General features: G+C 31.7%; 1 protein-coding gene and 1 long non-coding RNA gene across 3 annotated transcripts; both read left to right on the forward strand.

The window, feature by feature from the left end:
- The first annotated feature begins 2,768 nt into the window (after nt 1-2,768).
- LOC149032664 (uncharacterized) lies at nt 2,769-8,372 on the forward strand. The gene is made up of 3 exons (XR_016176529.1): nt 2,769-4,805; nt 5,339-5,368; nt 6,847-8,372. It is a non-coding gene; the product is annotated as an uncharacterized LOC149032664 (long non-coding RNA).
- Nucleotides 8,373-9,174: 802 nt separating this feature from the next.
- On the forward strand, nt 9,175-23,188 carry LOC107063970 (protein gooseberry). Of its 2 annotated transcripts, none has more exons than XM_015316182.2 (6): nt 9,175-9,996; nt 15,520-15,833; nt 15,952-16,078; nt 19,961-20,135; nt 20,244-20,528; nt 22,314-23,188. In XM_015316182.2, the coding sequence occupies exons 1-6, from the start codon at nt 9,933-9,935 to the stop codon at nt 22,702-22,704; spliced, it is 1,356 nt and encodes a 451-aa protein (XP_015171668.1). In that variant the 5' UTR covers nt 9,175-9,932; the 3' UTR covers nt 22,705-23,188. The 2 variants fall into 2 exon arrangements, with proteins under 2 accessions (XP_015171668.1, XP_015171667.1); XM_015316181.2 differs by having other exon boundaries at nt 9,179-9,996; nt 15,949-16,078; nt 22,314-23,186.
- The last annotated feature ends 1,075 nt before the right edge of the window (nt 23,189-24,263 follow it).

Consider the following 24,263-nt stretch of genomic DNA (forward strand, 5'->3'; position numbering starts at 1 on the left):
TGGAAATGATTCTACGTGTAACATTATATCATAAAGTAAAATACGAAGACTTTTTACGAAAAGGGGATCTCAAACAAACAAATATCCGAACTGCTAATACAATCAGGTAAGGTCTGATTCTATGTTTAACCCTTTCAGTACGAATACCAAATATATGTTACATCTTACATTATATGTTTCTTTCAATAGGGAACTCGTTCAATCGAAAATGGGATGTCAAACGAAATATAATTTTACTTCTTTCGTTTGCCCTATTTTTTTACACGTAGAATCATCCCTCGTTCGGTTGCACGAAACTTTTCGAATACACCCTGTGTACACATTCTTCTCAATTAATTTATTTCTGTCGATATTCACGTCCGTACCGATCACAGCATCTTACTGCGGATGGTATAATACAAGAACGTGGTTATTTTTTTTTGTTTTCCTATTTCTTATTGAAAAAGAATAAGAAAGAAAAGAGACAGAAAAAGAAAGATAGATAGATAGAAAAAGAGAGAGAGAGAGAGAGAGAGAGAGAGAAAAAAGTAATAATATTAATAATAAATGTTCAAACTTTGTCGTGTTTCCGTCGTCGTAGTCGTCGTCGTTCGTTTTTGATTAGTGCGATCGGCATAGAAAACATACATTTATATATATATATATATATATATATATATATATATATATATATATATATATATATATATATATAAATGTATTTATGATTACCTCAGAATGCGTGTTCAATATGATGAAGAGTGTAAGAAAACTCCTGGAAAACTCGTACGTGTTCCATTATCCGCGACTTTATGACGTGCATGCGCGAAAGATGAAGCAAAGTAATACTTATATACATATGTATGTATGTATTTATCTACAAGAGTAAGAAAAATGTTGGATAGTAAGAAGGAATACAAAAATAAGAAAAATGATAGAAGAAAAAAAAAGAAAAAGAGAGAGAGAGAAGGGGAGAAATATAAATTTGTATTTTTCAAAATTTTAAAATCCTCTTCTCGATCTTGGAGAATTGGACTTGACTATAATTACGGAAACTATATTTCTTTTTTTTATTATCAAATTGTGAAGTAAAAGACGAAATGACTGTTTTAAAATAAAACCAAACCACATTTGGTAGTAGAAAATGGTAAAATAAAAAAATGAAAAGTATGGTGTCCGTAATTATAACAAAAAAACGTATTCCGATAGGATTAATTTATTGTCTTGAATTTGTGTTTTTTTTTTTTTTAAGTGTCCTAACACGTCGATCAAAAATTCTTATCGAGAATGAACTTTCAAATCGAACGACGAGCGTTAATTACGACGAGAATATTTCAAAAAAAATTAAAGAACGGAGACACAACACGAGGACGTGACGTAAAAGTATAAATGTAATTTTTGTAGCGTGAAAGAGAACAAAAAAAAATATAAAGAGTAAGAAAGTAAGAAAGTAAGTAAGAAAGAAAGAAAGAACGAACGAGCGAATGGAAAAGGAACAAATGCACAAAAAGTCGTACCTTCCTTTTTTTTCCCCATATGTGGGAGACCTATGTAACCGAATGTCTTCATTACAGCGCAAGAGACGCATTATAAATACAAGGATTACAAAAGATAAAGAAAATAAATGAATAAAAAAAAATAAATACCAAATAAAAAAAGAAAGATAAATAAAGAAATATATATATATATATATATATATATATATATATATATACTATAAAAGTATACATATATCGAGACTGCTAGTTTACCTCGCAGTCATACGAATGTTACATGTCTCTGTCTGTTCGTTCTATAAATACATGTACACATCATGCATACATACATACATATATACATGCATATATCCATACAAACATACATATATATATACATACATACAGGACAACACATAGACTCACACCGATGTATTTATTGTATCCAATGGAGAAACAAAATGAAAACAGAAAGAGTCGCGCCAATAATGTCATTTTTGTACTTGCTCGTACGGGGACCTTTTACCCTTTTTAAAATGTTACATTTAACATTTCATTTAAATTCGTCCTCGCAGCTGATTAATAACGGGCCTTCACGGAATAGTCTACTCTATTTGGGTTAAGCACGTAGGCTTGCTAATAAGGTAAGAGCCTTTGTTAACTGGCTCCCCTATTGACTGTTAAAAAAAGGGACCGTTTGGAACAGGATACTGAAGAAGATCTTGCTGTTGTGCTACTCGACAAATGTGAAATCACTTTTTTTTCGTGTATCCCCTAAGTTCATCAAAAGAATATAATGTAACGAACACTAAAAGTCCAATCGTTCCTCGCTACTTTTATTTATTTTTTTCTATTCTTATTTTATTGTTAGATTTATTTTTTGTTAATTATACAGTCAGTCAACCAATTTTTAAAAAGCTTTTTATTTTTAAAGTTATTTTATATTTACATTTTATTATAATTGTGCGAATAATGATTAATTACTTACAAATACGATATAAATCGCGTCAAAATAAAAAACATGGAATGATGAAAGTTTTTATCGAAAAAAAAAAAACTTAAAAAAATACAAAAAGAAGAAAAAAAACATCCCACGCGAGCTTCGTGCTCGGGATAAAAAACTCTGTCGAAGTAAAATAAATGTGCTTTTGTTATATAACATCTTGTTCATTTTTAATCGACCTTGGCATTATATATATATTATCTCTCTTCTACGTTTAAAATGCATGTTTTGATATGCTGCTTATGCTTATATGACGCCCATATAACTTTACCCCTATAACCATTTTTTTCTTTAACTTTGCTAGCATCTGATACTCGTCGTTTTAATTTGGATGTCAATCCAGATTAATTGTTTTCATCCAGGATGGAATGAGAAAGTTATTTTTCTATTTTAAGAACAAATCAATAAAACGGTTCTCGAGACATAAAGATAAAAAAAAGTAGTATTACGAAAGTGATATTAACAATTGTTGGTAAAATCAATGCTGATAGGATGATGATCAATATTATGAATATTACGTCGAAATAAATGTATAATCTAAAAGCATTTTATTAAATTTCTTCAAAATATTTAATAATAAAATGCAATTAAAAAAAAAAAAACAGAAAAATAAACGTATTTCATAGTTATCGTGCATGGACTTATATTTGTTTTTAAATAAACTAAAAAATGTGATCGAATATTACATATTTGTTACATTTGAATAGTTTCGAGTTTATCAATATTTTTCTACCATACCAACAGTAAGAAATAATCTACGATTCCTACCATACCAACTGTCAAATCCTACAGTACCAACTGCTTATTGTCGAATTTTACTATACTAAAAGTCTACAATTATTGATGATTCCTAACTAATACCAACAATAAGTAATTTTATAATTACCTAATTCTTACAATTATTGACAGTCGGTATTTTTAAATAAAAGATTTCCTCTATTTTCAACAATTGATAATATCTTAATTACAAATTTCCAACATACTGATTGTTGATAATTTTTGTACGTTGAATTTTGATATATTCTACAGGTTTAATATATTAATATTATTTACCCTGTTCCGATTATTTATAACCAAAATATTATCTAGAATGGCACAATTGTATCGAAATGAAAATTTTTGCTAAGAAATTTGATAAAAGATCATTAAAATTATCTTTTAAAAAAAATATTAAAAATTATCATTATGCGTAATGATAAAAATGTTATTAAGTAGGAACTTCAACATTCGCATTCATTTAAAAATCCGACATATTTTAATAACATTCAACCCTAATAAAAGAAAAAAAAAGAAAAAGAAAGTAGTTGACAGGAAAACAATAGTTGAGAATACGCGTAGCGATTTATATATCGTAAAATATAAGCAAAAGGGTTGGAGAGGATAATGAGAGTAAAACGATAAAAGATGTGTTCGGGCCCTTTGAAATCTGATTTTTCTATGGACACGTGGGGAAAGGTCACTACACCATTCCACCTCTACCCTACCCCCTTTTCAACTGTCTGATCGTCGAAACGAGTACTTCTCGCTGAGTTTTTAGCAGAGTCAAACTAATATCTCAATCGTTAAAGTGCTTTTCGTCGGTGTGCGAGTGGGATATAGAAGGAAGTAGAAGGGTGGTCGGTTCGATAAATACTCGCAAGAAACCATTTTTATTTTTCGCCATCTACACACACATAAACACACACATAAACACACACATAAATGATTACATGAACGCATGATATGTTAGCAGTGCATGTATACGTATATGCATCATACATTCGAGTACCAACTCACTTATTTCTAAATATGCATGTGTAGGTTTGTAAATAGGTATTGGACCCAGTGGTGTTGTATACGGTTGGTGAGTTGGTACGCGCAGTCGTCAGAAAAGCATCGGCCATTACGACTGGCTGTGCTGTGGCGGTTCGCGCGGCGCGTCAAAGAGCGCTCATTAAATGCTGGCAATTAACTGCGGGCCAAGTCCGTAGGCCGAGAGACTTCCCTTTTCCTCTCTGTTCCTGCACGAATCGTATAAGAAAGAAAGAGATAAAGAAAAAGAGAAAGAAAGAAAGAGAGAAAAAGAGATAGTTTCGTATACGTTTTCTACCTATCTCTGTCTTTCTTTCTTTCTCTTTGCTTCGTGCCGTTCCATCTTTCTTTCTCCCTTTCCCACATTCACACGTACACACACATATATATACACACATATACACTTCGAAGAAACATCTTTCTCCGTTTCTCCGGTTGAACACAACACGTATGCAGTTATTTCGCGTGTGTGCGAAGAAAGTCGAGAGCCCACGCACTTTTAATGGCTCTCACCAACAAGAACGATTGGCATGCAAGCCATCTCTACTATCGTTTATGTGAGCGTTAAACTCGTTATATTTAATTTTTCTAACCAATCGGATATATCTTGCTATACGTTAGATCGTAGTATATATTAGATTTCTTTGATCGTTCACTCTGTGTGTAATGTCTTTTATGTATCAACTAAAAGAGAAAAATAATTAATAATAATAATAATAATAATAATAATAATAATAATAATAATAATAATAATAATAATAATAATAATAATAATAATAATAATAATAATAATAATAATAATATAGTAATAATAATAATGGTACAAGTGTGATATTTAAACAATAATATAATATTTCTTTTGATTAATTAACATTCATTTTTAATACTCTAATTTATTCTACTTATTTCAGATTTTTTAAACGCGTGTACATTTGGATTGAATATTACATACCATTTGACATATTTTATAAGTGTCATACTTAAAAATTTTAAATAATAGCTTTTGTCTTTCTTTAATTTCTATTTATTTGTTAAATATAATTAATAAATTTTCAGTATATTTTATACGAATGATCAACATTTATTACAGGAGCAGGATTACATCAAACCTACTTACAAGGTAAATACTAATTTTAATTACACGTTTTATTGAAAATATCGATAAAAAAATGTTTAAAAATATTAGAACCAATAATAAATATAATCCCTTTTTTATTTCTTTTCTCAAAAACATCATTAATCGTTAGAAAAATTCTCTCCTCCTGTTAGAGTTTGATTCTATGTATGCAAATTATTGTTACAATCACTAAGAATTTATCAATAAGAGTTAGGGTAAACTTTTGCCACTGTTTGCTACCAACAAACCCGTCAAAATACGTCGATACATCTTAACGAGTAATAAAAGTTTGAAGGTAGCTACTTTTTCAAAACCATAAGAAAGAAAGTATCACAGATTGTAAGAAAATAATATAGACCCCAAATAGTTGTAGAACTGTACTGAAGTATCCTACGAGAGGAAAACGGGAATGAATGGGGAACAATTAGGTGGACTAGGATTCCTTCGGGAATTATTTTCCTTATATGAAAAATGATCGGGAGAAAGGATGGGACTACGACGATCTTTTGCATCACGATTCAATTTCGATACCCATGGGTACGTTTCTTCTCAGCAATGACAACGACATCAGCCAATCGTTTTACATTATATACCTAGGATAGATATATGGTTTAAGAAATATCTTTTTATATATGGAACAGTTACAAAATCATCTTTCTATCTATAAACATTTCTTTTTCCTATCTTTCTAACTCTCTACCAAAAAAAAATAGAAAATATCTATCCTCATATTTCAGACACATCCTACATCATCTTTTTCTCGTCCATTATGACAATTTTAAAATACGCCTTTCCCCGACAGACCAATTGATCATCCTAACAGCGGGTGTTTTGCGATTATTCGCCGACGTTTTCGAATCTCTTCAAGGTTGACCCTTTGGAGACTGGACACATTCGATAAATAGATAACGAATCTGTCTATCGAATCCTTAAGATCGATAAACTCTGACAAACGTTATATTTTCATTGTTATCGTATGTTTTATTCGTATTTATCGATAGTGTTATATGCGTGATAATTCGAAAGTATTGCAATTATTAGACATTATCAGTAAATTATCAGAATTATACGAATCCTAAAACTATCTATCAGAAAATATCAATAAATTATAACGCAAACGAAAGTATAATAATTGCCGTCAATTTGATCACGAAAAATAAGTGTTTAAAATTAGAATTGAAACGAAATGAGTATCAATAACCAACGTTACAACAACAACAAGAAAATTGATTTTAAAATACGATAACATTCCTTTAATATGTATTTTACAAAATATTAATTGAAAAAAGTGCTTTTAAAACGAATAAATAAATAAAATGAGTATGTTAACGATTCGATAAGTATCTCCGATTAATCATGATAAAAATTCTTAGGTAAATTTGATATAAGTTAAGAAAAAAAAAAGAAAAAAAGTAAAAAATAATCATCGAGAAACTGATACGATAAAGTCAAAGGCGTATTATAGAAAATTTATGTTTCAGTGTGACTTAGGCCAAACGATTTCTGCTCGCGAATCGGACACGCTCTCGCGACCACGGTTGCTCGTCATTAAGAGTATAATGCATATCTTAATGATTACGAAACGAAACACTGACACTGGAATGGATATGTAAGAGGTGGAATGAATGGACTCGGAACACTCGAGCATGTTTCGTTGCATCCACACACTACTGCAACCGACCCACGCTCTTGACTGCAATCAGCTCCCCATAAACTACAATCACGACACGTGCTATCGTACTGAACTCAGCGCATCCTCCAACCACCCTCTCTTTGAATCTTCCACCTTCTTCTCCTGTTTGACGATTGCACCCGTACTTACTAACACGATCTACGGAAAATTATTATTATTATTTATTCTTTTATATTACGATTATATTTTCTAATAAATGTTGTTAATGTTTATTAGTGTAAATTCGTTCAGATTTCATTTTATCGTAACATTTTTGTTAGAAACAATTCTTTTGTTATTTCATTCGATTAATTAGTTTACTTGATATAATATTTTATGTGTGTGTACAAGGTTTATATCGGCTAATTGATTTTCCAAATTAGTTGATAATTTTAAATAATAATTGATTTTATATAGAAAAATACAAATCGAAAATAGAGTGTTATTATTTGTTGTTATTATTTCAAATCATTTTATATGTAGAAATAAATAATTAAATGTATCTACTAAATTAAACTATCATATAAAAGGTATGTACATATATAATAGATGTAAGGTTCATGATTGTTCTTTTAAAAAATTATCCTAATGTAAGATTGATATGTATTCAGAATACACGTGTACGATACACATTCGTAAATATGCGTAAACAATTTTTAAACACCTTCACAGATTTGTGTCAAAAGATTTGTATTGTACAATGAGTTTGATTGAAAGTCGTAAAAATAGATTATAATTAGACATTTTATAGGATTATCCACGTTCCGATATGAAAGAAGAGAAAAACGATACTAAAAAAACATATTAACTAATAATATAAAATATAATATTCTTAATTATTCCTTAAATTATATTTCAATCGTCTGACGGTAGGATATTAAGTAAAAATAAAAAAAAGAAATTAATTTAAATTATTTTAATTCTATCACAAATTTAACGTACACACGTGTAAAAAGCATACATGTATGTATATTTAAAGAAAAAGTGTGATCATTGTTATAACGTGGCATGTAATTCGTTAATAATCTGAAAAATTTGTAAATAATAACCTCGTTGATCGTTTAACATTAAAATGTGGCGAGGATTCGTCGCACTTGACGAAAGTTTACCGGTCGTACGTACTCTGTCCACAGTACCATTTCACAGCAATTCAATTAAAACATACGATTTTACACGGTCAACTCGATTAATTATAATTAACGATGCGAACCAAATTACAAGCGACGCTTCACCTTCTTTGAATCAGATGAAACGAGAGAGCAAATGTGAGTATGTAAAAAAAAGAATATTAAAATACGAAAACAACGTGAACAAGTTTAAGCAACAACAACATATCTCATCTAATAAATTATTTAATTACGTCTATATTTCTATATGTAAATGTAATTATTATTACATAATAATTAAATACAAAAAAAATCACAAAGATTTTAATAAAATTTCCTATACTTATATTACTTTTGTTAGTTAAAAAACTTCTTCTTTTTCTTCTTCTTGATAGGACTTCGTCCTGTTGTTTATAGTTTCATAGCTTATTAAAAATCAAAACCCACAAATCGTATTACACGAGTATTATTACAAAAACTCGAAGAATCGATTTAAAAAAAAAAAAATTAATAATGATTTATAAGTAAATTAATATTACATAAAACGTATAAAAAACAAAATTATTTCGAATAAAAAATATTAATTAAATAATAGATAACAAACATAAATAATTTTATCTATACATTCGTATTAATAAATTACTGAGTTTATGAATATAATTACAATTTTTCAAAAATAATATATATAAAATATTTTAAAATACACACACATTTTGAGATATTAAAAAGATACTTTTAAGCATAACCATCCTTGAAAGGAATTAAATATATAAATACTTTCTTATACATGCGTATTGTTTTAATGTATGAAAATAAGGAAGAAAGTAAGTAAGGAAGAAGAAGAAGAATAATAAGAAGGAAGGTAAAATACGATAAAGAAGAAGAGGAAGAGAATAACTCGGGCGGAGTCAAGATTGAGACCACCTCCGTGAGGTTGGAATCAGCTAACATGGTGACCAATGCCAATACACTGTTCACAACCATGCTCCCGTTTGACTTGCCTTCAAGTAGAGAAGGTCTGGGACCAGTGTTGGTTTCTTATAGAAAGGGGCCTCACGAATAAAGGCGGAGCCTTCATCATGGTCTTTCCTTTTTCATTGGAAAGACTTACCATATATCCATCTCTGTCTATCTCTTAGTTCTTTCTTACCTTTTCCTTAAGCAGCATCTCGCTTGCTAGAAGAGACCCCTCGAAGACTTGGTTTCAACCTTTTGGCCAGTCCGAGTCGAGAGTCCGTAGGAAACAGGTCCTCCTCGTTTCAATCTTCTCCGAAATATAATATTCTGTTATTCGTTGGTTAACTAAATTACGTTCTTTTGAGAGTACTATTAAATAATAGCAATTAAGTACACTCAGAATTCGTAAGCGGTGTTTTCAATCGTGCAATTTTTAAAATTCGAAAAAGAAAGTATTAAAGAGGAATAAGAAGAAGAAGAAGAAGAAGAAGAAGAAGGAACATACATAATTTGAGGACACGATCGAGTTTTTTCTTTGTTCTTTTCTTTTTGAGCAATTGGAAAAAAAAATCTCTTCGACTATAAGTGTTTGTTATATTATTAAGAAAATCAATTCACTGGGTGGAAATATTAATTATTGTTGATCATTAAAATATTCTTTGTTATATTTTTTGTTTTATTCTATTTTCTTGACTATTTCTTTTTTTTCGTTAGTTTTTTGTTTCTTAAACAATATTATTAATTATTCAAATATCACGAAAGAAAGAAGTGTTCGGTGAAAACGTGGAGGGAGAAAATAATTTTGGCTTAAAGATAGATTAGGGGGGTCCAGATGGCGGTCAGAGCGCTTAGTCAACATCGAATGACGCCGTATTTTTCTGGATACGCTTTTCAAGGTAAGATGATTATGTAGATTGTTAATATATTTTTTGTTTTATTTATATTATATACATATAATATTTATATATAAACGAAAATTTCAAAAATCGTTCCCTCGATTCAATTGTTTTTATTACGTTGATTCCAAAGATATTGTTCAACTTATTTTTGAACAATTTAACACCGATATTCTTTAACACCGATTTTTTCGAAATCGTTTTTCTCATACGTAACATACATGTTCAAGGATAAAACGATAGATGGTCAGACGTTTACGCCGAAACTTTTTTAACGACTTACAAACAAGTTTTACAACCAACGATATAATGACTGACAGGATTTAGTTTCGTAACGAGTAAATAGGTATTTATTTATGGTACCTATAGAAAACAAAAGAACGATCGAAATTTGCATTCGTTGATATTTTTACGTTTAGATATCCATTTGGATAAACTATGAAGATAAGAAAAAAAGATTGACATTAAAATTTATTTATACTTCCATTTATCTATAACATTCGGATCTTGTTATAAAGATCATTGTTAGAAACTTTAGAATAAAAATTGTTTCAATATAATTCTAGCACCCTTGGAACTACAACTTAATCAAATACCGTAATACGATTCTAAGAACAAATTTATAATAATTATAATAATTTATATTGAAAATTATTAGCGATCTTATTAAAAAAAAAAAAAAAAAACTTCAAAATAATTTGTGACAAAGGGAAAACGTTAGTACATTCTTTTTATAAAATAAAGAAATTTAATTGTACAACCACTTCCTTCTGCTCTAATTATAAAAATGTAACCTACTTAATGTTATCATTGGATTTAAATTATTACAAAAATAAATAAATATATATATTTTGAAAAGGAAAAACAGAAAAAAAGGAAATCATAACGGAGTTAAGTTTAGTATTGTAGGCGTTGAAACGAAGACAAGTTTGATGTATCGAAAGAAAGAAAAAAGATACGAAGATAGGAAAGAAAGGAAAGGAAAAGAAAAGAAAAGGAAAGAAAAGAAAAGAAAAGAAAAGAAAAGAAAATGGTAGAGAAAGAAAGAAAGAGAGAAAGAGAGAGAGAGAGAACTCGTGGGTACCTAATGTCCGATATCGAATTGGCCCCAGGCGACGGCGCGATGATTGAGGCCTTGCAACTCGGAACTCACACCGAACGCTAAGTACATGCATCCCTTGGCTGCACGTAGATAATCGCACATAGTCGTGTACACCTCTCTTCCTCTTGTAATTTCTTTAGAACCCTTCCTGGACGACCAACGACGCAAAGAATATTCAATCTTCTTGGACAAAGAGATTCTGACGGGTTCGATCCTTATCTGATCCTTAACCAAAGATCTTATCGATCTTTTCTTTCACGATCTTACCTTCTATACTTTTCTACTATCACGCTTAAATAAAAGAAAATCAAATATATATATATATATATAATACCTACTGTTAATAATTTTCTACTAACAATCATATGATTGTTTCATGTACAAAGCAAAATAATAAAAAAGAATATTATTCAATCCATTTATTAGGCTAACTATTTTAAATCTGATTAAATATTTATTTGTTCAATTTTTACATACCTGGAATTACAATTATCTAAAACCAATTTTAAACGTATCATATATATTTTTTATATATTATTATTAAAACTAAGGTGTATATATTATATACACGATATTATATTGCATTATATTATATTATTACATATATACATATATATTGTATACATCTGTTAAATATGTATATACATATAAATAACGAATCTGAATCCAAATAAAGATCTTGTATGGAAAAACTTTCTCTTATAAACGTAACCAATATATAACTTATCTACGTGAAAGCTGAACAAATTGTCTTCACGCAGCAGAGGAATCCTTTTCGTGATCTTGTGACAGTTCATTTAATCGATGAGATCTACGATAAAGTTAGATAGCAGGATCTTACCAATTCACCTGGTAGTATTATTATTTGATACAACTTTTGAAATACTTTTGAAACTTTTGAAAAAAGAAAGATTGTTAAATAGAGAGAAAGAAGGGTGGAACTGGGGGCCTCCTGGAAGGAAAGTTTAATGACGAGCGATACATCGAGCGTATTCAAATCGGTTCGATCCCCCCTCTCTCTCTCTCTCTCTCTCTCTCATTCTCTCTTTCTCTCTATCGCGTCACATCGCTGCCACCGATCATGGTTATTAGCGTGGATCGCTCACAATCAATTGCCGCTTATCAATAATTCATGCGTTAAATTATCTCCTCGTCGTTTCATCATTTCGCTCCACGCTTGCAGGGTGGTCTTCTTCTTCTTCTACTTTTTATAAATATTTTTTATAATTTTTCTTTGGTTTTTTGTTTTTCTTTTTTCTCTTTTTCCATCAAAAACCCCAACTCCACAACCCCTTGCTTCTCCTTCATCCTATGAAATTCCAAAACACAAAGATTTTCTTCGATGTCTTTGAAAATCTTGATTTTTGTGATTATTTCTTTTGTTTGCAACCTTTCGTTGGTTTATTATAAGAATTTTTGTTTTTAAATAAGAGATAGGATATTTAGAAACGAAAAAAATTGATAAAGTGTTGCGATTAGTATGAGGTGTCGAATTATAAGTTATAATTGAAGAAATTTACGTGACGTATGTAAATTTGTAGTTAGTAAGTATAAGTGACAAATATTTAATTCAATTATTTATTCATTTATATTCGTGCACAATAATGTTAATCGTACGATACGATAAAATCAATAAATTGGACTTATTATTAATTCATCAAACTTTTATCATCGTGTAAATTAACATTCGCTTCTATGTATCGATGTTGTATTTTTTTATTATTAGCAATTTAAAATGAATCGTTATGATAAATGTGATGGAAATGATTCTACAGAGTAGTTTGTTAATAATTTAAATATTCATCAAATTTTTAATTTCTGGGCAAAAAATTCATCGATGAGTTGTATACGAAGAAAATAATTCAATAATTTTTAATATATATCCACTAAATATTTCATTAATTTAAACTGGTATATTGTTGAACTATCATATCATTTTATTTATAATAACATTGATTAATTTTATTCATAGACACACCATGAATTATTGATGAATTACATTGTAGACATACTAGATCATTGAATCGTTTTATTTGTAGATATATCATAAACCACTAACAAACTGTTTCATTGAGTAGTAAGTCAATGAATTATTCTATTCATTAAATTATTAAATTTGTAAACACGTCATTTGATCATTAACAGCAACTATTGATTTAATATTTCAATAAAACATAATATGTAATAATAAAAAAATATAAATGCATAAAATCCAATATCTATTTTACGACATTGAACAAATTAATTACTTACAATTAATCAAATATATAACACTATAACATATTCTAATTAAAATTTAATAATTTGTCAAATTTAATCGAAATAAATATTGCTCAATATTAATGCATAAATCAATTCCTTCTAATTCAAAAAAAGAAAAATTAAATCAAATATAAAAATACACACACACATATAAATAAAAACAAAAAAGAAATAAAATGACGTAATTTAAATTTAAAAAAAAAATATATATTCTTTAACGATTTAAATTAATCAAATATTATTCAACTCGTGTACAAAATAATATAAGTAAATTTATTTTCTAACGTTAAAATAAAAAAAAAATGCACATGACAGACCTAGAGAAATAAATCAAAGAAAATGAACGAAGAAGGAAAAGAAAAAAAAAAGAAAAAAAAAAATAAAGGCAATGGTGTACACCTTCTTCTATTCCGTAATTCGCGGAGTGTGTAGGGCGCGCATTCAAAGGCAAGTCCTCGTCATTGGCGGCGGTGTCGGCGGTGGCGGTCGGCGTCTTTTGATCTCGCCTGTAATCCCGTCGGGCCCCGCGGCCCGACTGACGTCACATACACGCCGGGACCGTACGGGGTCTGGCCTGGCTCCCTCACGGATGTGTGTCCTTAGGATCCCAAACGTAAGAAAGAAAGAGACAAAGTGAGACCCGGAGAGGCTTGCAGAGACCTGACTTTGCCTGTGAACAGAGAGAAAGAGAGAAAAAGAGAGAGAGAAAACGAGAGAAAGAAAGAGAGAGGAGTAGGGAGAGAAGGATGTAAATCTCGAAGCGTTCGATGAACGACGAAACGGGACTACGCTTTGCCCTCTCACTTTTTCTCCCTTTCTGTCTGTCTTTTTTGGTGGGAGGATGGATGGGATCTCCTTTCTGAATCCCCGTCCTCGTGATAATTAGCGAGACCCAACGATCACACCATCTCTAGATTTCTCCTGGAATCCGATTAATCCTAAATATTAGGATTAATGAAATAAACGTTATCGTTTTTGATTAATAATTATATTTTTTTAAGGAATAATGATTTATCGAGTTTTTCTTCTTTAAGTTAATGTTTTTAATTATTGTAAACAGGGACTGGGAAAAAAGGGCAGGGGGTTGGACACAGAAGTGTACCATTTATTTCTCATTCTGGGTACCTTTTTGTTTTTCCTTCTCTCATTCCTTGTACATTCCTTCCTTTACTATTTCTTTATTTTTTTATATATTTATATTAACACGCTCGAATATGGTTGCAGTTGCAGTCTCTCAACTCCGTCGCTTTTACTGCTTCGAGCAAAACCATAAGATAGTACGCCATAAGGAGAGTTTAGTATTATACAAAACCTTCGCAAACGCCTTCTCCTCATCTTGAGTCCGTTTCGCAAAAGGCACGCGAGCTTGTTCTTTTAACGCTACGGTCTTTCGGGTCCCTGCTTGAGACTTTCTCTTTCCTTCTTTCTTTCTTTCTTCTTGACTCAACTAAACTTAACTCAACTCAACTCAACTCAACTCAACTTGACTTGACTTGACTTTACTCGACACGAAGAACTCGCGCATCTCATTCGTTTCTTTACTCTCGGTTGCCGCAAAGGACGCGCGTAACACGCGGTTTGTTTGACTTCGTGATTATAATTAAGTTAATTAAGAGGGACCCTAATTACCGGTAATTAGGAACGTTTGAGCGGCACCTTGCGTGTCACTGAGTTCTTCCAAACGACGAATCTTATGCACGATGCAGGTCCATCACTGTTTTCTTTATTTCTTTCTTTCGTTCTTTCTTTCTTTCTCTTTCTATATCTCTTTGTACATCCAGTAGAGACGAGTTTCGTTGTTTCTTGCAATAGGTACACGCCCTCGTCTCCATCTTCTCGTGAATTACAATTTCGTTTCTACCTTACTCTTGAAATTCCCATCTTTTTAATTGTTTCTTTCCTTACTGCCACAACTACTTCATACTATTTAATAAGCAAACTTTCTAGTTCAATTATAATACTAATCTACAGGATGATTTTATTGATATTAAAATACAATCTGACACTATTTATGGTAGCCTGAAAATTTCATCGTAGTTGAATTTAATTGAACAAAGATAATATTTAATTTTGTATAAATTTTTATAATACGTATAAAATATAAATCAAATAGAAAAAAAATAATATATTAATTGAAAATCGTTTGTATGACGTTTCAGGACAAGGTCGTGTTAATCAATTAGGTGGAGTTTTTATAAATGGCCGTCCACTACCAAATCACATAAGATTAAGAATCGTCGAGTTGGCTGCTTCCGGTGTTAAACCTTGTGTTATATCAAGACAATTACGAGTATCTCATGGTTGTGTTTCAAAAATTCTTAATCGGTATCAAGAGACTGGATCAATTAGGCCAGGTGTCATCGGTGGAAGCAAACCAAGAGTTGCAACTCCGGAAGTTGAGAGCAGGATTGAAGATATTAAAAGACAAAATCCTGCTATTCTCAGTTGGGAGATCAAAGAAAGATTGATAAAGGTCCGTTGACACTTTTCCATTTATTTAGATAATTCATAAATATTTATCTTTTTTTATATGATATTATTAATTATTATCAACTAGTATATTAACTAGTCCAATGTGGTTCTGCCAGCAGGATGGCGTTTGCGACAAGGCATCAGCACCATCGGTTTCTAGCATTTCAAGGCTCCTTCGTGGTTCACCAAATAAAATTCGTCGTGTTGATGATCTTGGAACGAATCATTCTATCAATGGAATACTTGGTAAGATAAATATTTTTTATTCTAAATTTTCAACACGATTTCGAATCTCTTTTCTATGAATACCTTCTCATACTTATCTAATACTATCAAAAAGGTCGCATACTTTTACTGCCTCTTTGTAGTCAATAATATACAGTTTTTTTCTTTTCTCAAACGGATCACCGCCTATTTTAATAACCATGCCCACGTTTCTTGACTTTAGTTGTCTGACATGAACTAAAGTGTAATTCTTATTTATAATTAATACACATATATTATATAATAATATTTTTTCTATAATATATACCAAATTAATCGTCACATTCATATATCATTTGAAATTAATTTGAAACAAAAGAAATAAACTATTAATACAATAAATAAATAATTTTATAATTGTAAATATAGAAGAAATATACATATGTGAATGCGTATTAATGAATTATTTAATAAGTCAATATTTATTAACGCCGATTAGTAAAACTCGTTGAAACGTCCAGTTAATTATCCGCGTAACTGTTACATCGAGTACGTATTTAGGTATAACGCAAATCATTTCGATGGGACGCAACAGTACCGATGATACATCCATCTCATTGTCAGAATTATTCAACGACTTGTATGTATGTATTACTTACATATTTTACCTGTAGCCTTTCGAAACATATCGTACGACGTCGTAAAATCCTACGCCCGAGTAACATTCTCTTCCGAGGAGAGAAAAACAGACGTTCATATTCCTTTCCGTTTATGAATTCCACGAAATCCGTTCGCTGTGTTTCAATGCAATGTGTTAAGCAATATTTTATTCAATTAACGAAGTAATGTTTACTCAGAGTAACGCTAATTATAGAATTGAATTTAATTAGTTATATAATTATACATTGAAAAAATAAGAAAAAATCTTCATTGACATTTTCAATTAATAATACGTAATATTAATTAAAACTACGTAAATGAAATTAAATATTATTCTATAAAATAGTTGGTATATATATGTATAGATGATTAAGGATGTATCTACAAAATAAAACGATTCATGATTTCATTAACGAAGTAATTCATCAATGTTAATCAATGTAAATTAATTTTTAGATTTATTATAGTATTGTCTTTATTTTTTTTTTTTTTTTTTGACAGATCGGAAATAGTGAAGACATACACACACACAACAGAAAATATTATTATTGCAATTCTTTTAAAATGGATTCTCAAAGAACGCAAGAAGAAATATAGGAATAGCAGAAATATAAGTTTGGTTGGTAGGGAATACGAAAGAACAAAAAAAAAATACAACAAGAAAAAGAAAAAAAGAGGAGGAGGATTCATTGGTTTCTTTCGTTTCTTTATATTTTATCACCGACGGTAGATCGCTCGCGAAGAAATATTAGGCGTCCCGTGGCGCGTAGATGTGTCGAGTTTATTACCTTGTCGGAGAGATTTAGTTTTGATTAGACGTATACTATAAAATTACAACAGAGAGAGAGAGAGAGAGAGAGAGAGAGTGAAAGAAAGAAAAAAAAGAAAGAAGCACACTCCAGGACTCTTAATTTTCAGGTTCGATTAACACCACCATCTTGGTAAAGATCCGTTTTATCATTTTTACGGGCTCACGTCTTAGTTCGTTGGTTGTTCTCTTCTTCAAAATTCGTTCATATGCATGTTGACACGTCTGTAGACGATGACGAAGTCAAGCACGCTTGTGTACCAATGTATATACTTCTTTAAATTCGAAGTCAAGTTAAAAAATAAGAAGAAGAGGAAGAAGAAGAAGAAGAACGTCTTCGAAACTAAGAAAGAGAAGAGTTAAAACGAAGAATGGCAAAGCACGAGGAGTCCAACCCTATCCGAAAAGGAACAATAAGTACCATCTTCATTCTCTTTTACCTTCTTTTGATTTTTTTTTCTTTTTTTCTTTTTTTTTTTAAATTTTTTTTCACACTTATTCCGAAGGTTCTCCACAGGGGAGTCCTTTATTTGTTAACAACGAGAGATGGTTTAAAGACGTGATGATTATTCGTCCTAACGAACGAAAAATAGTTCCCTGGACCGATGAAAGAAGAAAAGAATATATATACATATACATATTTTTTTTTTAAATACCTCTTTGCGAATTAATATCTCGTGTCAGTCGTAAGAGAAAATAACAAAAAATAAAACACAACGAAGATAAAGAAAGAAAGAAAATATTTTGCGGTATTTTTCCCATCCAGTGATACAAAAAAAAAAGAGGAAAAAGAAAGAACAAACTTATGGGGATAAATAAGTTTGTAAAGTCTCGCGTTCACATTGCGAATCGTAGAGGAATGGGATGAGTACGATAAAAGAGATCAGACGAAAGGGAAAGAGAGAGGATGGGGATGATAAAAGAAGATTGGAGGACGGGTGTTCCCTTCCTCCTCGCGCGAAATAAGAGGAAGAAAAGAGTGAAAAGGGGGGTGAGAGAGAAAAGGGGGAAGAGAAGAAACTTGGAGAAGTATACTCTCGCGGCACACGGCGTGTGGTCTTCGGCTCGTAGTCTGCCTCTAATCTTACAAACCGCCAACAACAGCTCGGTCTGCCAGTTTGTTCGAGGAATAGCAGCGCCCTCTATTGATTTAGATGTTCTTACTGCGGGGCAAACTTGCGGTCTTCCCATGATTGAGACGTACTACTACTACTACTACTACTACTACTTTTACTACTACACTACTACTCTTTTCTCTCTTTGCGGCTTCAGCCGTTGATGGTGTCCGTTTAAATTTTCTTCTCATATATCTTTCCATTATCTCTCTTTTTCTATCCATCTATGTTCTTGTTTTCTTTCAATCATTACACGCGTAAACCTTTCCGCATCCCCCCATGCTCCAAAAATACTCGACCATCTTTAAAAATTAATAATCTCACAAACAAGTGTTACATTTCCATATCTTTGCATATTTGAATATTAAAGTTATGAAATATAATTTATTTATATATTTTTTAACTTCAATTTGGGAATATTAATTAAATATTATTAACTACGAGCAACGTTTGAACAATTATTCGAAGAGGTTAGGTTTGTTATTGATACGATAATACGGTCACGAGATTCGCGCGGATTATTACGCTTCTGAACGCAAATATGGATTAATTAAAAATAAACTATTTTTTCTATTTAAATATCAACCATACAATTTTAAAAATAATTTAAAAAAAAAAAAGAAATCTTCGTCGCTACTATATGCGTTAATAGATCTTACAAAATCGTTAGCCCGGCTATAAGATTTATGGCAAAGTTTCAGTTTCGTGGTCTTTAATTTTCTCGATGATACCGCACCTTGGCGCTTCTGCTCGAATTTCGACAGAATTTCGTTGATATATTTGATAAAATTTTTTCCCCGACAATTACTATAACGTATAGATATTTATTTTTTTTTAATTCAAAAAAAAAAGAATAGAAAAAAGAAAGATTAATATTCTTATTGATCGGTTAAATAAAATCGAAAAAGTTCGACGAATCTCCTTCATTTAGCTCAGATGGGACGGGACATGTCAAAGAACTTAATTTCTTCTCGTGGCGGACCCTAATTTCTCCGGTGTTTTAGTTTAGTATAGGTTTGGCTGCCACGGCTGTAATCAGGCGGGTCTTAATAGCGGGTTGCTCAGTCCGGCGTGTGAACTGTGGGCGGGTACGACTCGCTTCCTATCTTCGGTATCTGACGTGCAGCACGTGCTGGACTGAAAGATTTCTTTTTCTCTCTCTCTCTTTTTTTCTTTCTCTTTCTTTTTATCTTTCAATCCCTTTCACTGTTATACGGTTCATGACACGTACCTTCGATACTCGGCAAGTTAGACGCGATCGAAACAAACCCAAGTTTAAAATATATATCTAAAGGATTTTAATCAACACACGAACGCAACAATTCTTGTCTGTTACTTCAGGTGGAAGCGACGGCGGGGACGATTCCGAGACGGAAAGTGAACCTGGTATAACTCTGAAGAGAAAACAACGTCGCAGTAGGACTACCTTTTCGGGTGAACAATTGGAGCAATTGGAAGCTGTGTTCATTCGTACTCAATATCCAGACGTTTATACGAGAGAGGAATTAGCACAAAAGTAAGCATAAATCAAAATTAGAATTAAGTAAAGAAAAAAAAAACAAATTCTTTCTAATTATTCTACTAAATAAACTAAATAAAATTTCGTCATTGTTATTGTTTTCAGAACGAAGCTGACAGAAGCACGAGTTCAAGTATGGTTCAGCAACAGACGAGCGAGACTACGGAAACAGATGAACAGTCAACAAACGAACGCATTCAACCCGATGAGTTTACAATCGTTTCAGAGTCAACATTACGGTAGCGCGGCTGAGAGTTATCAAAGTTATGGTCAAGTCAGTGTAGCAGCGGCAGCAGCAACAACGGCTGGTTATCCGCAACATTACAACTACGGGGATAACTATTACGCGGCACAACAGCAATGGACCAGAGCGACGGCCGAGAACTACGGGTAAGTCGATTTAGAAAAAAGTTAAAAAAAATTAAAAGTAAGGAAGAAAAAGAACAAGACCAACAAAGCAAACCTTTTCTTCGGACTAAGTTTATTTGCGTTAAAAGTAAGAGAAAGTAAAATTCCATGTTGGGGGTCCTATGGATAAGAAGAAAAAAAAAGGAAGGAAAAGAAGAGAGAGACCTCCCACGAGACTTCGTGTGAGATAGAAAAAGATAGTTTCCCCCATGTAATATCCCAACACACCGCTAACGTTTAAAAACGGTTTGAACCAGGTGAACAGAGAAAGCCGAGCAAAGGTTGTTCTCGAGCAGTGTTGCGCGCACTCTTCAACAATTAATTCAGCCATTGTGCCGTAATAACAGGTTGCCGGGGTGATCGCGTTGTTACAGTGTGCCATGCAACCTTGTGTTGTCCTCGCACACGTTCGTACCCAACATCATCCTTCTCGTCGACTGGTCTTCTTTTCTACTCGTTCATGTTCCTCTGACTCTTCTTCTTCTTCGTCTTCCCTTTCCCCGGACGTCTACCGACACCGTTTTCTGTGTGGTCCTCAATTATGTTGCTTCGGCCTCCGTAATGAAACGCTACCGGCTAATAATCCTCCGGTCCGATCCAAAGACCCCTCTACGCGGGACGCATACTCTTTCGCGATCGATCTCACTCTAACTCGTACGTCCCTACGAATGGATCTGTCACGTTTCACATTCTTTCTCTCTCTTTCTTTCTCTTTCTCCCTGTCTATCTTTCTCTTTATCTTGTTCCTTCTCGAATTCACCCACGTGCATACATCACAGTCATTAATAACTCAACGTGTGTCCCAAATAAGAATATAATTATGATTCTCGACTCATTTTCAGATAGACCTTTCCACGACGGTTTTTTTTTGTTAATTTTATTGCCAAGTCATTAACGCGGCATAGAGAAAAAGATGATTTGTGGTCGTTAGAAATCTACTATCGATATTTAGAAGAATAAGCTTTTAAACTGACTCTAAAGGACTTTCAGGAAAAAGGGTGGGGGGGGACACAAATTCGATAAATCGGCCGAGGCTTCCGCTACGTTCTTCGCGTTTCCTTTCATAACTGTTTCCCCCTCAAGGAGTTTTAGAAGATAGAGAGAGAGAATAAGAAGGGAAGAAAAAATATAAGCAGGGGTCGTGCATCGGCACGATTTAGAGTCCTTAACACGGTTCAAAAGGTACCGCGTTCAAAAGCGCGGGAGTCAAAACGTTCGGCACGCCCCGTAGGAAACACACACAGAAATCGTACGCCCACGCGCATCTTTTATTACTTTTGTAAACACCGAAAAAGAAACGACTCTTCTGGGTAACGAGATCCCAGGATTATGGTTAACTTCAACATAATTTTTCCTGATTAGTTTAGTCTAATCGTCCATATCTTTTTTTCTCAATTTTGTCTATCTTTTTTTTTTTTTTTGAGAAAATAAAAACTCTATTGAAATCTTGCAATAACTTACATAACGAATGATATAACATTTTTTTTTATATCGTTTCTTAATACAAATTAAACATAAAATAAAATCAAATTTTTTATAAATGTTTTTCATGTAATCAATATTTGAAATAAATTTGTATTAATCGATATTGAACGAATAATGAATTTTTATATCGAGTAACGAAATTAACGAAAAATGTATTCGTTTTTCATTTTTAATGGATTTAATATTCAAGAAACGTATTAAATTTGAATAAAAATACGACGAATAAGCAATCAATTCTTCTCGATCTTCTTTTATAAATTGTTGACGTGCTTTGGTTTGCAGAATATTCAACGCCTCCCACTATGGTAGCAGCAATTTGAATTTGAGTAGTCTTGGTGGCAGCGTCAGTCCAACGGCTTCGGACATGAGCGCTTGTATGGTACAAAGTGCGAGTTCAACAGTATCAGGTAGCACTGGTGTTGCTCATCATCATGTTGCACCTCACAGTCCTGGTGAGGCAAAAAGTGGTTATCCATATTTGGGTGGAATCGATTCACAAGTTTGCGGAAGAGTACACGGTCCGGATTTCGTCTTGTCGAGTGGAAGGACGAACGATTTCAATGTTCCATTATCGCAGGCTCGAAGTACATTAAACGGTTACACAAATGAATCACTTGATCAAAGTCAGCTTGCTTTTCTCAGCCGAATTGGAAGCAATGTTGAAAAACGATAAGGTTTTTATTTCTGTTTTTTTTTCTATTTTTCTTTTTTAACCAAAATGTGATCACTGTGCTTTTAATAGTATGATCTTTCTTTAGTTTAATTATGAAATTTGAAATAGTTGTAAATACATGTAATTATACGTAAACGTGAACGTTGTAAAACCTAAAACGTATTGTCGGTGTAAATTATATTACGGCAAATTAATTGAAATAATACGAGAAAAATAATAACTCGAACAATTATTTATAGTGACGACCAACAGAGTGCTAATAACTTACTTTCTGCATTAAATTATTATCATAAGTAATTTTTTTTTCTTTTTTTTCTAATGTTGATTTAAATTTGTTTATAAAATGTTTTAGACAAATCAAATATAAATAAGCGTTATTTATAATGAGCGGGATTTTAAGTAAAGCTTAAATATTTAACTTTGATACTAAAGAAATTGTTATTATTAATATAGTTGCGTGATGATTATTATAAACAGTTTATTTAATTGTAAATTTATATATATATATATATTATTATATATACACATATAATTATTGTACATAAAGAAAATATTACATTTTATTCATGTAAGAATATTTTCAATTGATAGATATAGCTATGCTGTATTAATTCGACGTTATGAAATAAACAAAGCTTACAATCCGCATTCAAAAATCTAATCAAATAAATCTTACAATTATAATTTACTATTATGATTGTTTTAACATTGTACATATGGTAAGTATATGCTTAAACGAAATTTTTTCCTGTATTAACAAAATTATAAAATGTTATAAAACAAAAAATTACATATACATATATATATATATATTGATTATATTAATGATCGAGCTTACCGTGCTTGAAATCGTACAGACAGGAAAATAAAAAGATATACAAAAAGTGAAAAGAGCCAGAAGGAGAGCCGACAATCGGGTGTACAGTGACAACGAGCAATCAGCCTGCCGTATATCTACGAGTCCTGTCGCCACGCATTTGTGGCCTATTGTGTTCGCCAAGTAGGTGGTCGGACCTTCTTCGCTTTTCTCTATCATGACATAAATATATCGTCCCGTAAACGGAAAGACACGGTTGCATTTTTCGAGGTTCACATTATTTTACCAATCTTTTCTAGATTTAATTATTTAAACAATTTCGCGAAACAACATGATGAAATAAAATAACAAATAAAAAATATATGATTACTCATGATCGAGATTAATACAATAACAATAAAATAAATATTTATTTAATGAGAATATTATAAATTCTAATTAATTTATTATTAGATATATAACAAATGTTTCGTTGTAAGAGACCCCTTAACCTACCGCATAGTAACATAAGGGTAAGAAAATTTTGAAAGCAACAGATTGGAGGATAGTACATAGGCCAGGATTGGTGATAGGGGCTGAAAGAAAAGGGACTGAACTCAAAGAAGCCGCTTCGAATGGCAATCCAGAATTGTAAGCTATGAGGGGCTTGAAAATGGGCGGGGAAATCCTTCAGTTGGTTGAAAGCTATATGTGAGGTCCGAAAAATTCACAATACCAAAGATCGTAGACGTTTTATTGGATT

This window comes from Polistes dominula, unplaced genomic scaffold (genome assembly GCF_049000335.1).
Source record: "Polistes dominula isolate Pdom_NZ unplaced genomic scaffold, Pdom_raw_medaka contig_73, whole genome shotgun sequence".
Classification (NCBI taxonomy): Eukaryota; Metazoa; Arthropoda; class Insecta; order Hymenoptera; family Vespidae; genus Polistes; species Polistes dominula.

Excerpts from the sequence above, each read along its gene's own strand:
- LOC107063970 (XM_015316181.2), top strand. The coding sequence starts at position 9,933 with ATGGCGGTCAGAGCGCTTAGTCAACATCGAATGACGCCGTATTTTTCT. Across the intron at positions 9,997-15,519 it reads TTCTGGATACGCTTTTCAAG|GACAAGGTCGTGTTAATCAA; the intron begins GTAAGATGATTA and ends ATGACGTTTCAG. Across the intron at positions 20,136-20,243 it reads AGAGAGGAATTAGCACAAAA|AACGAAGCTGACAGAAGCAC; the intron begins GTAAGCATAAAT and ends TATTGTTTTCAG.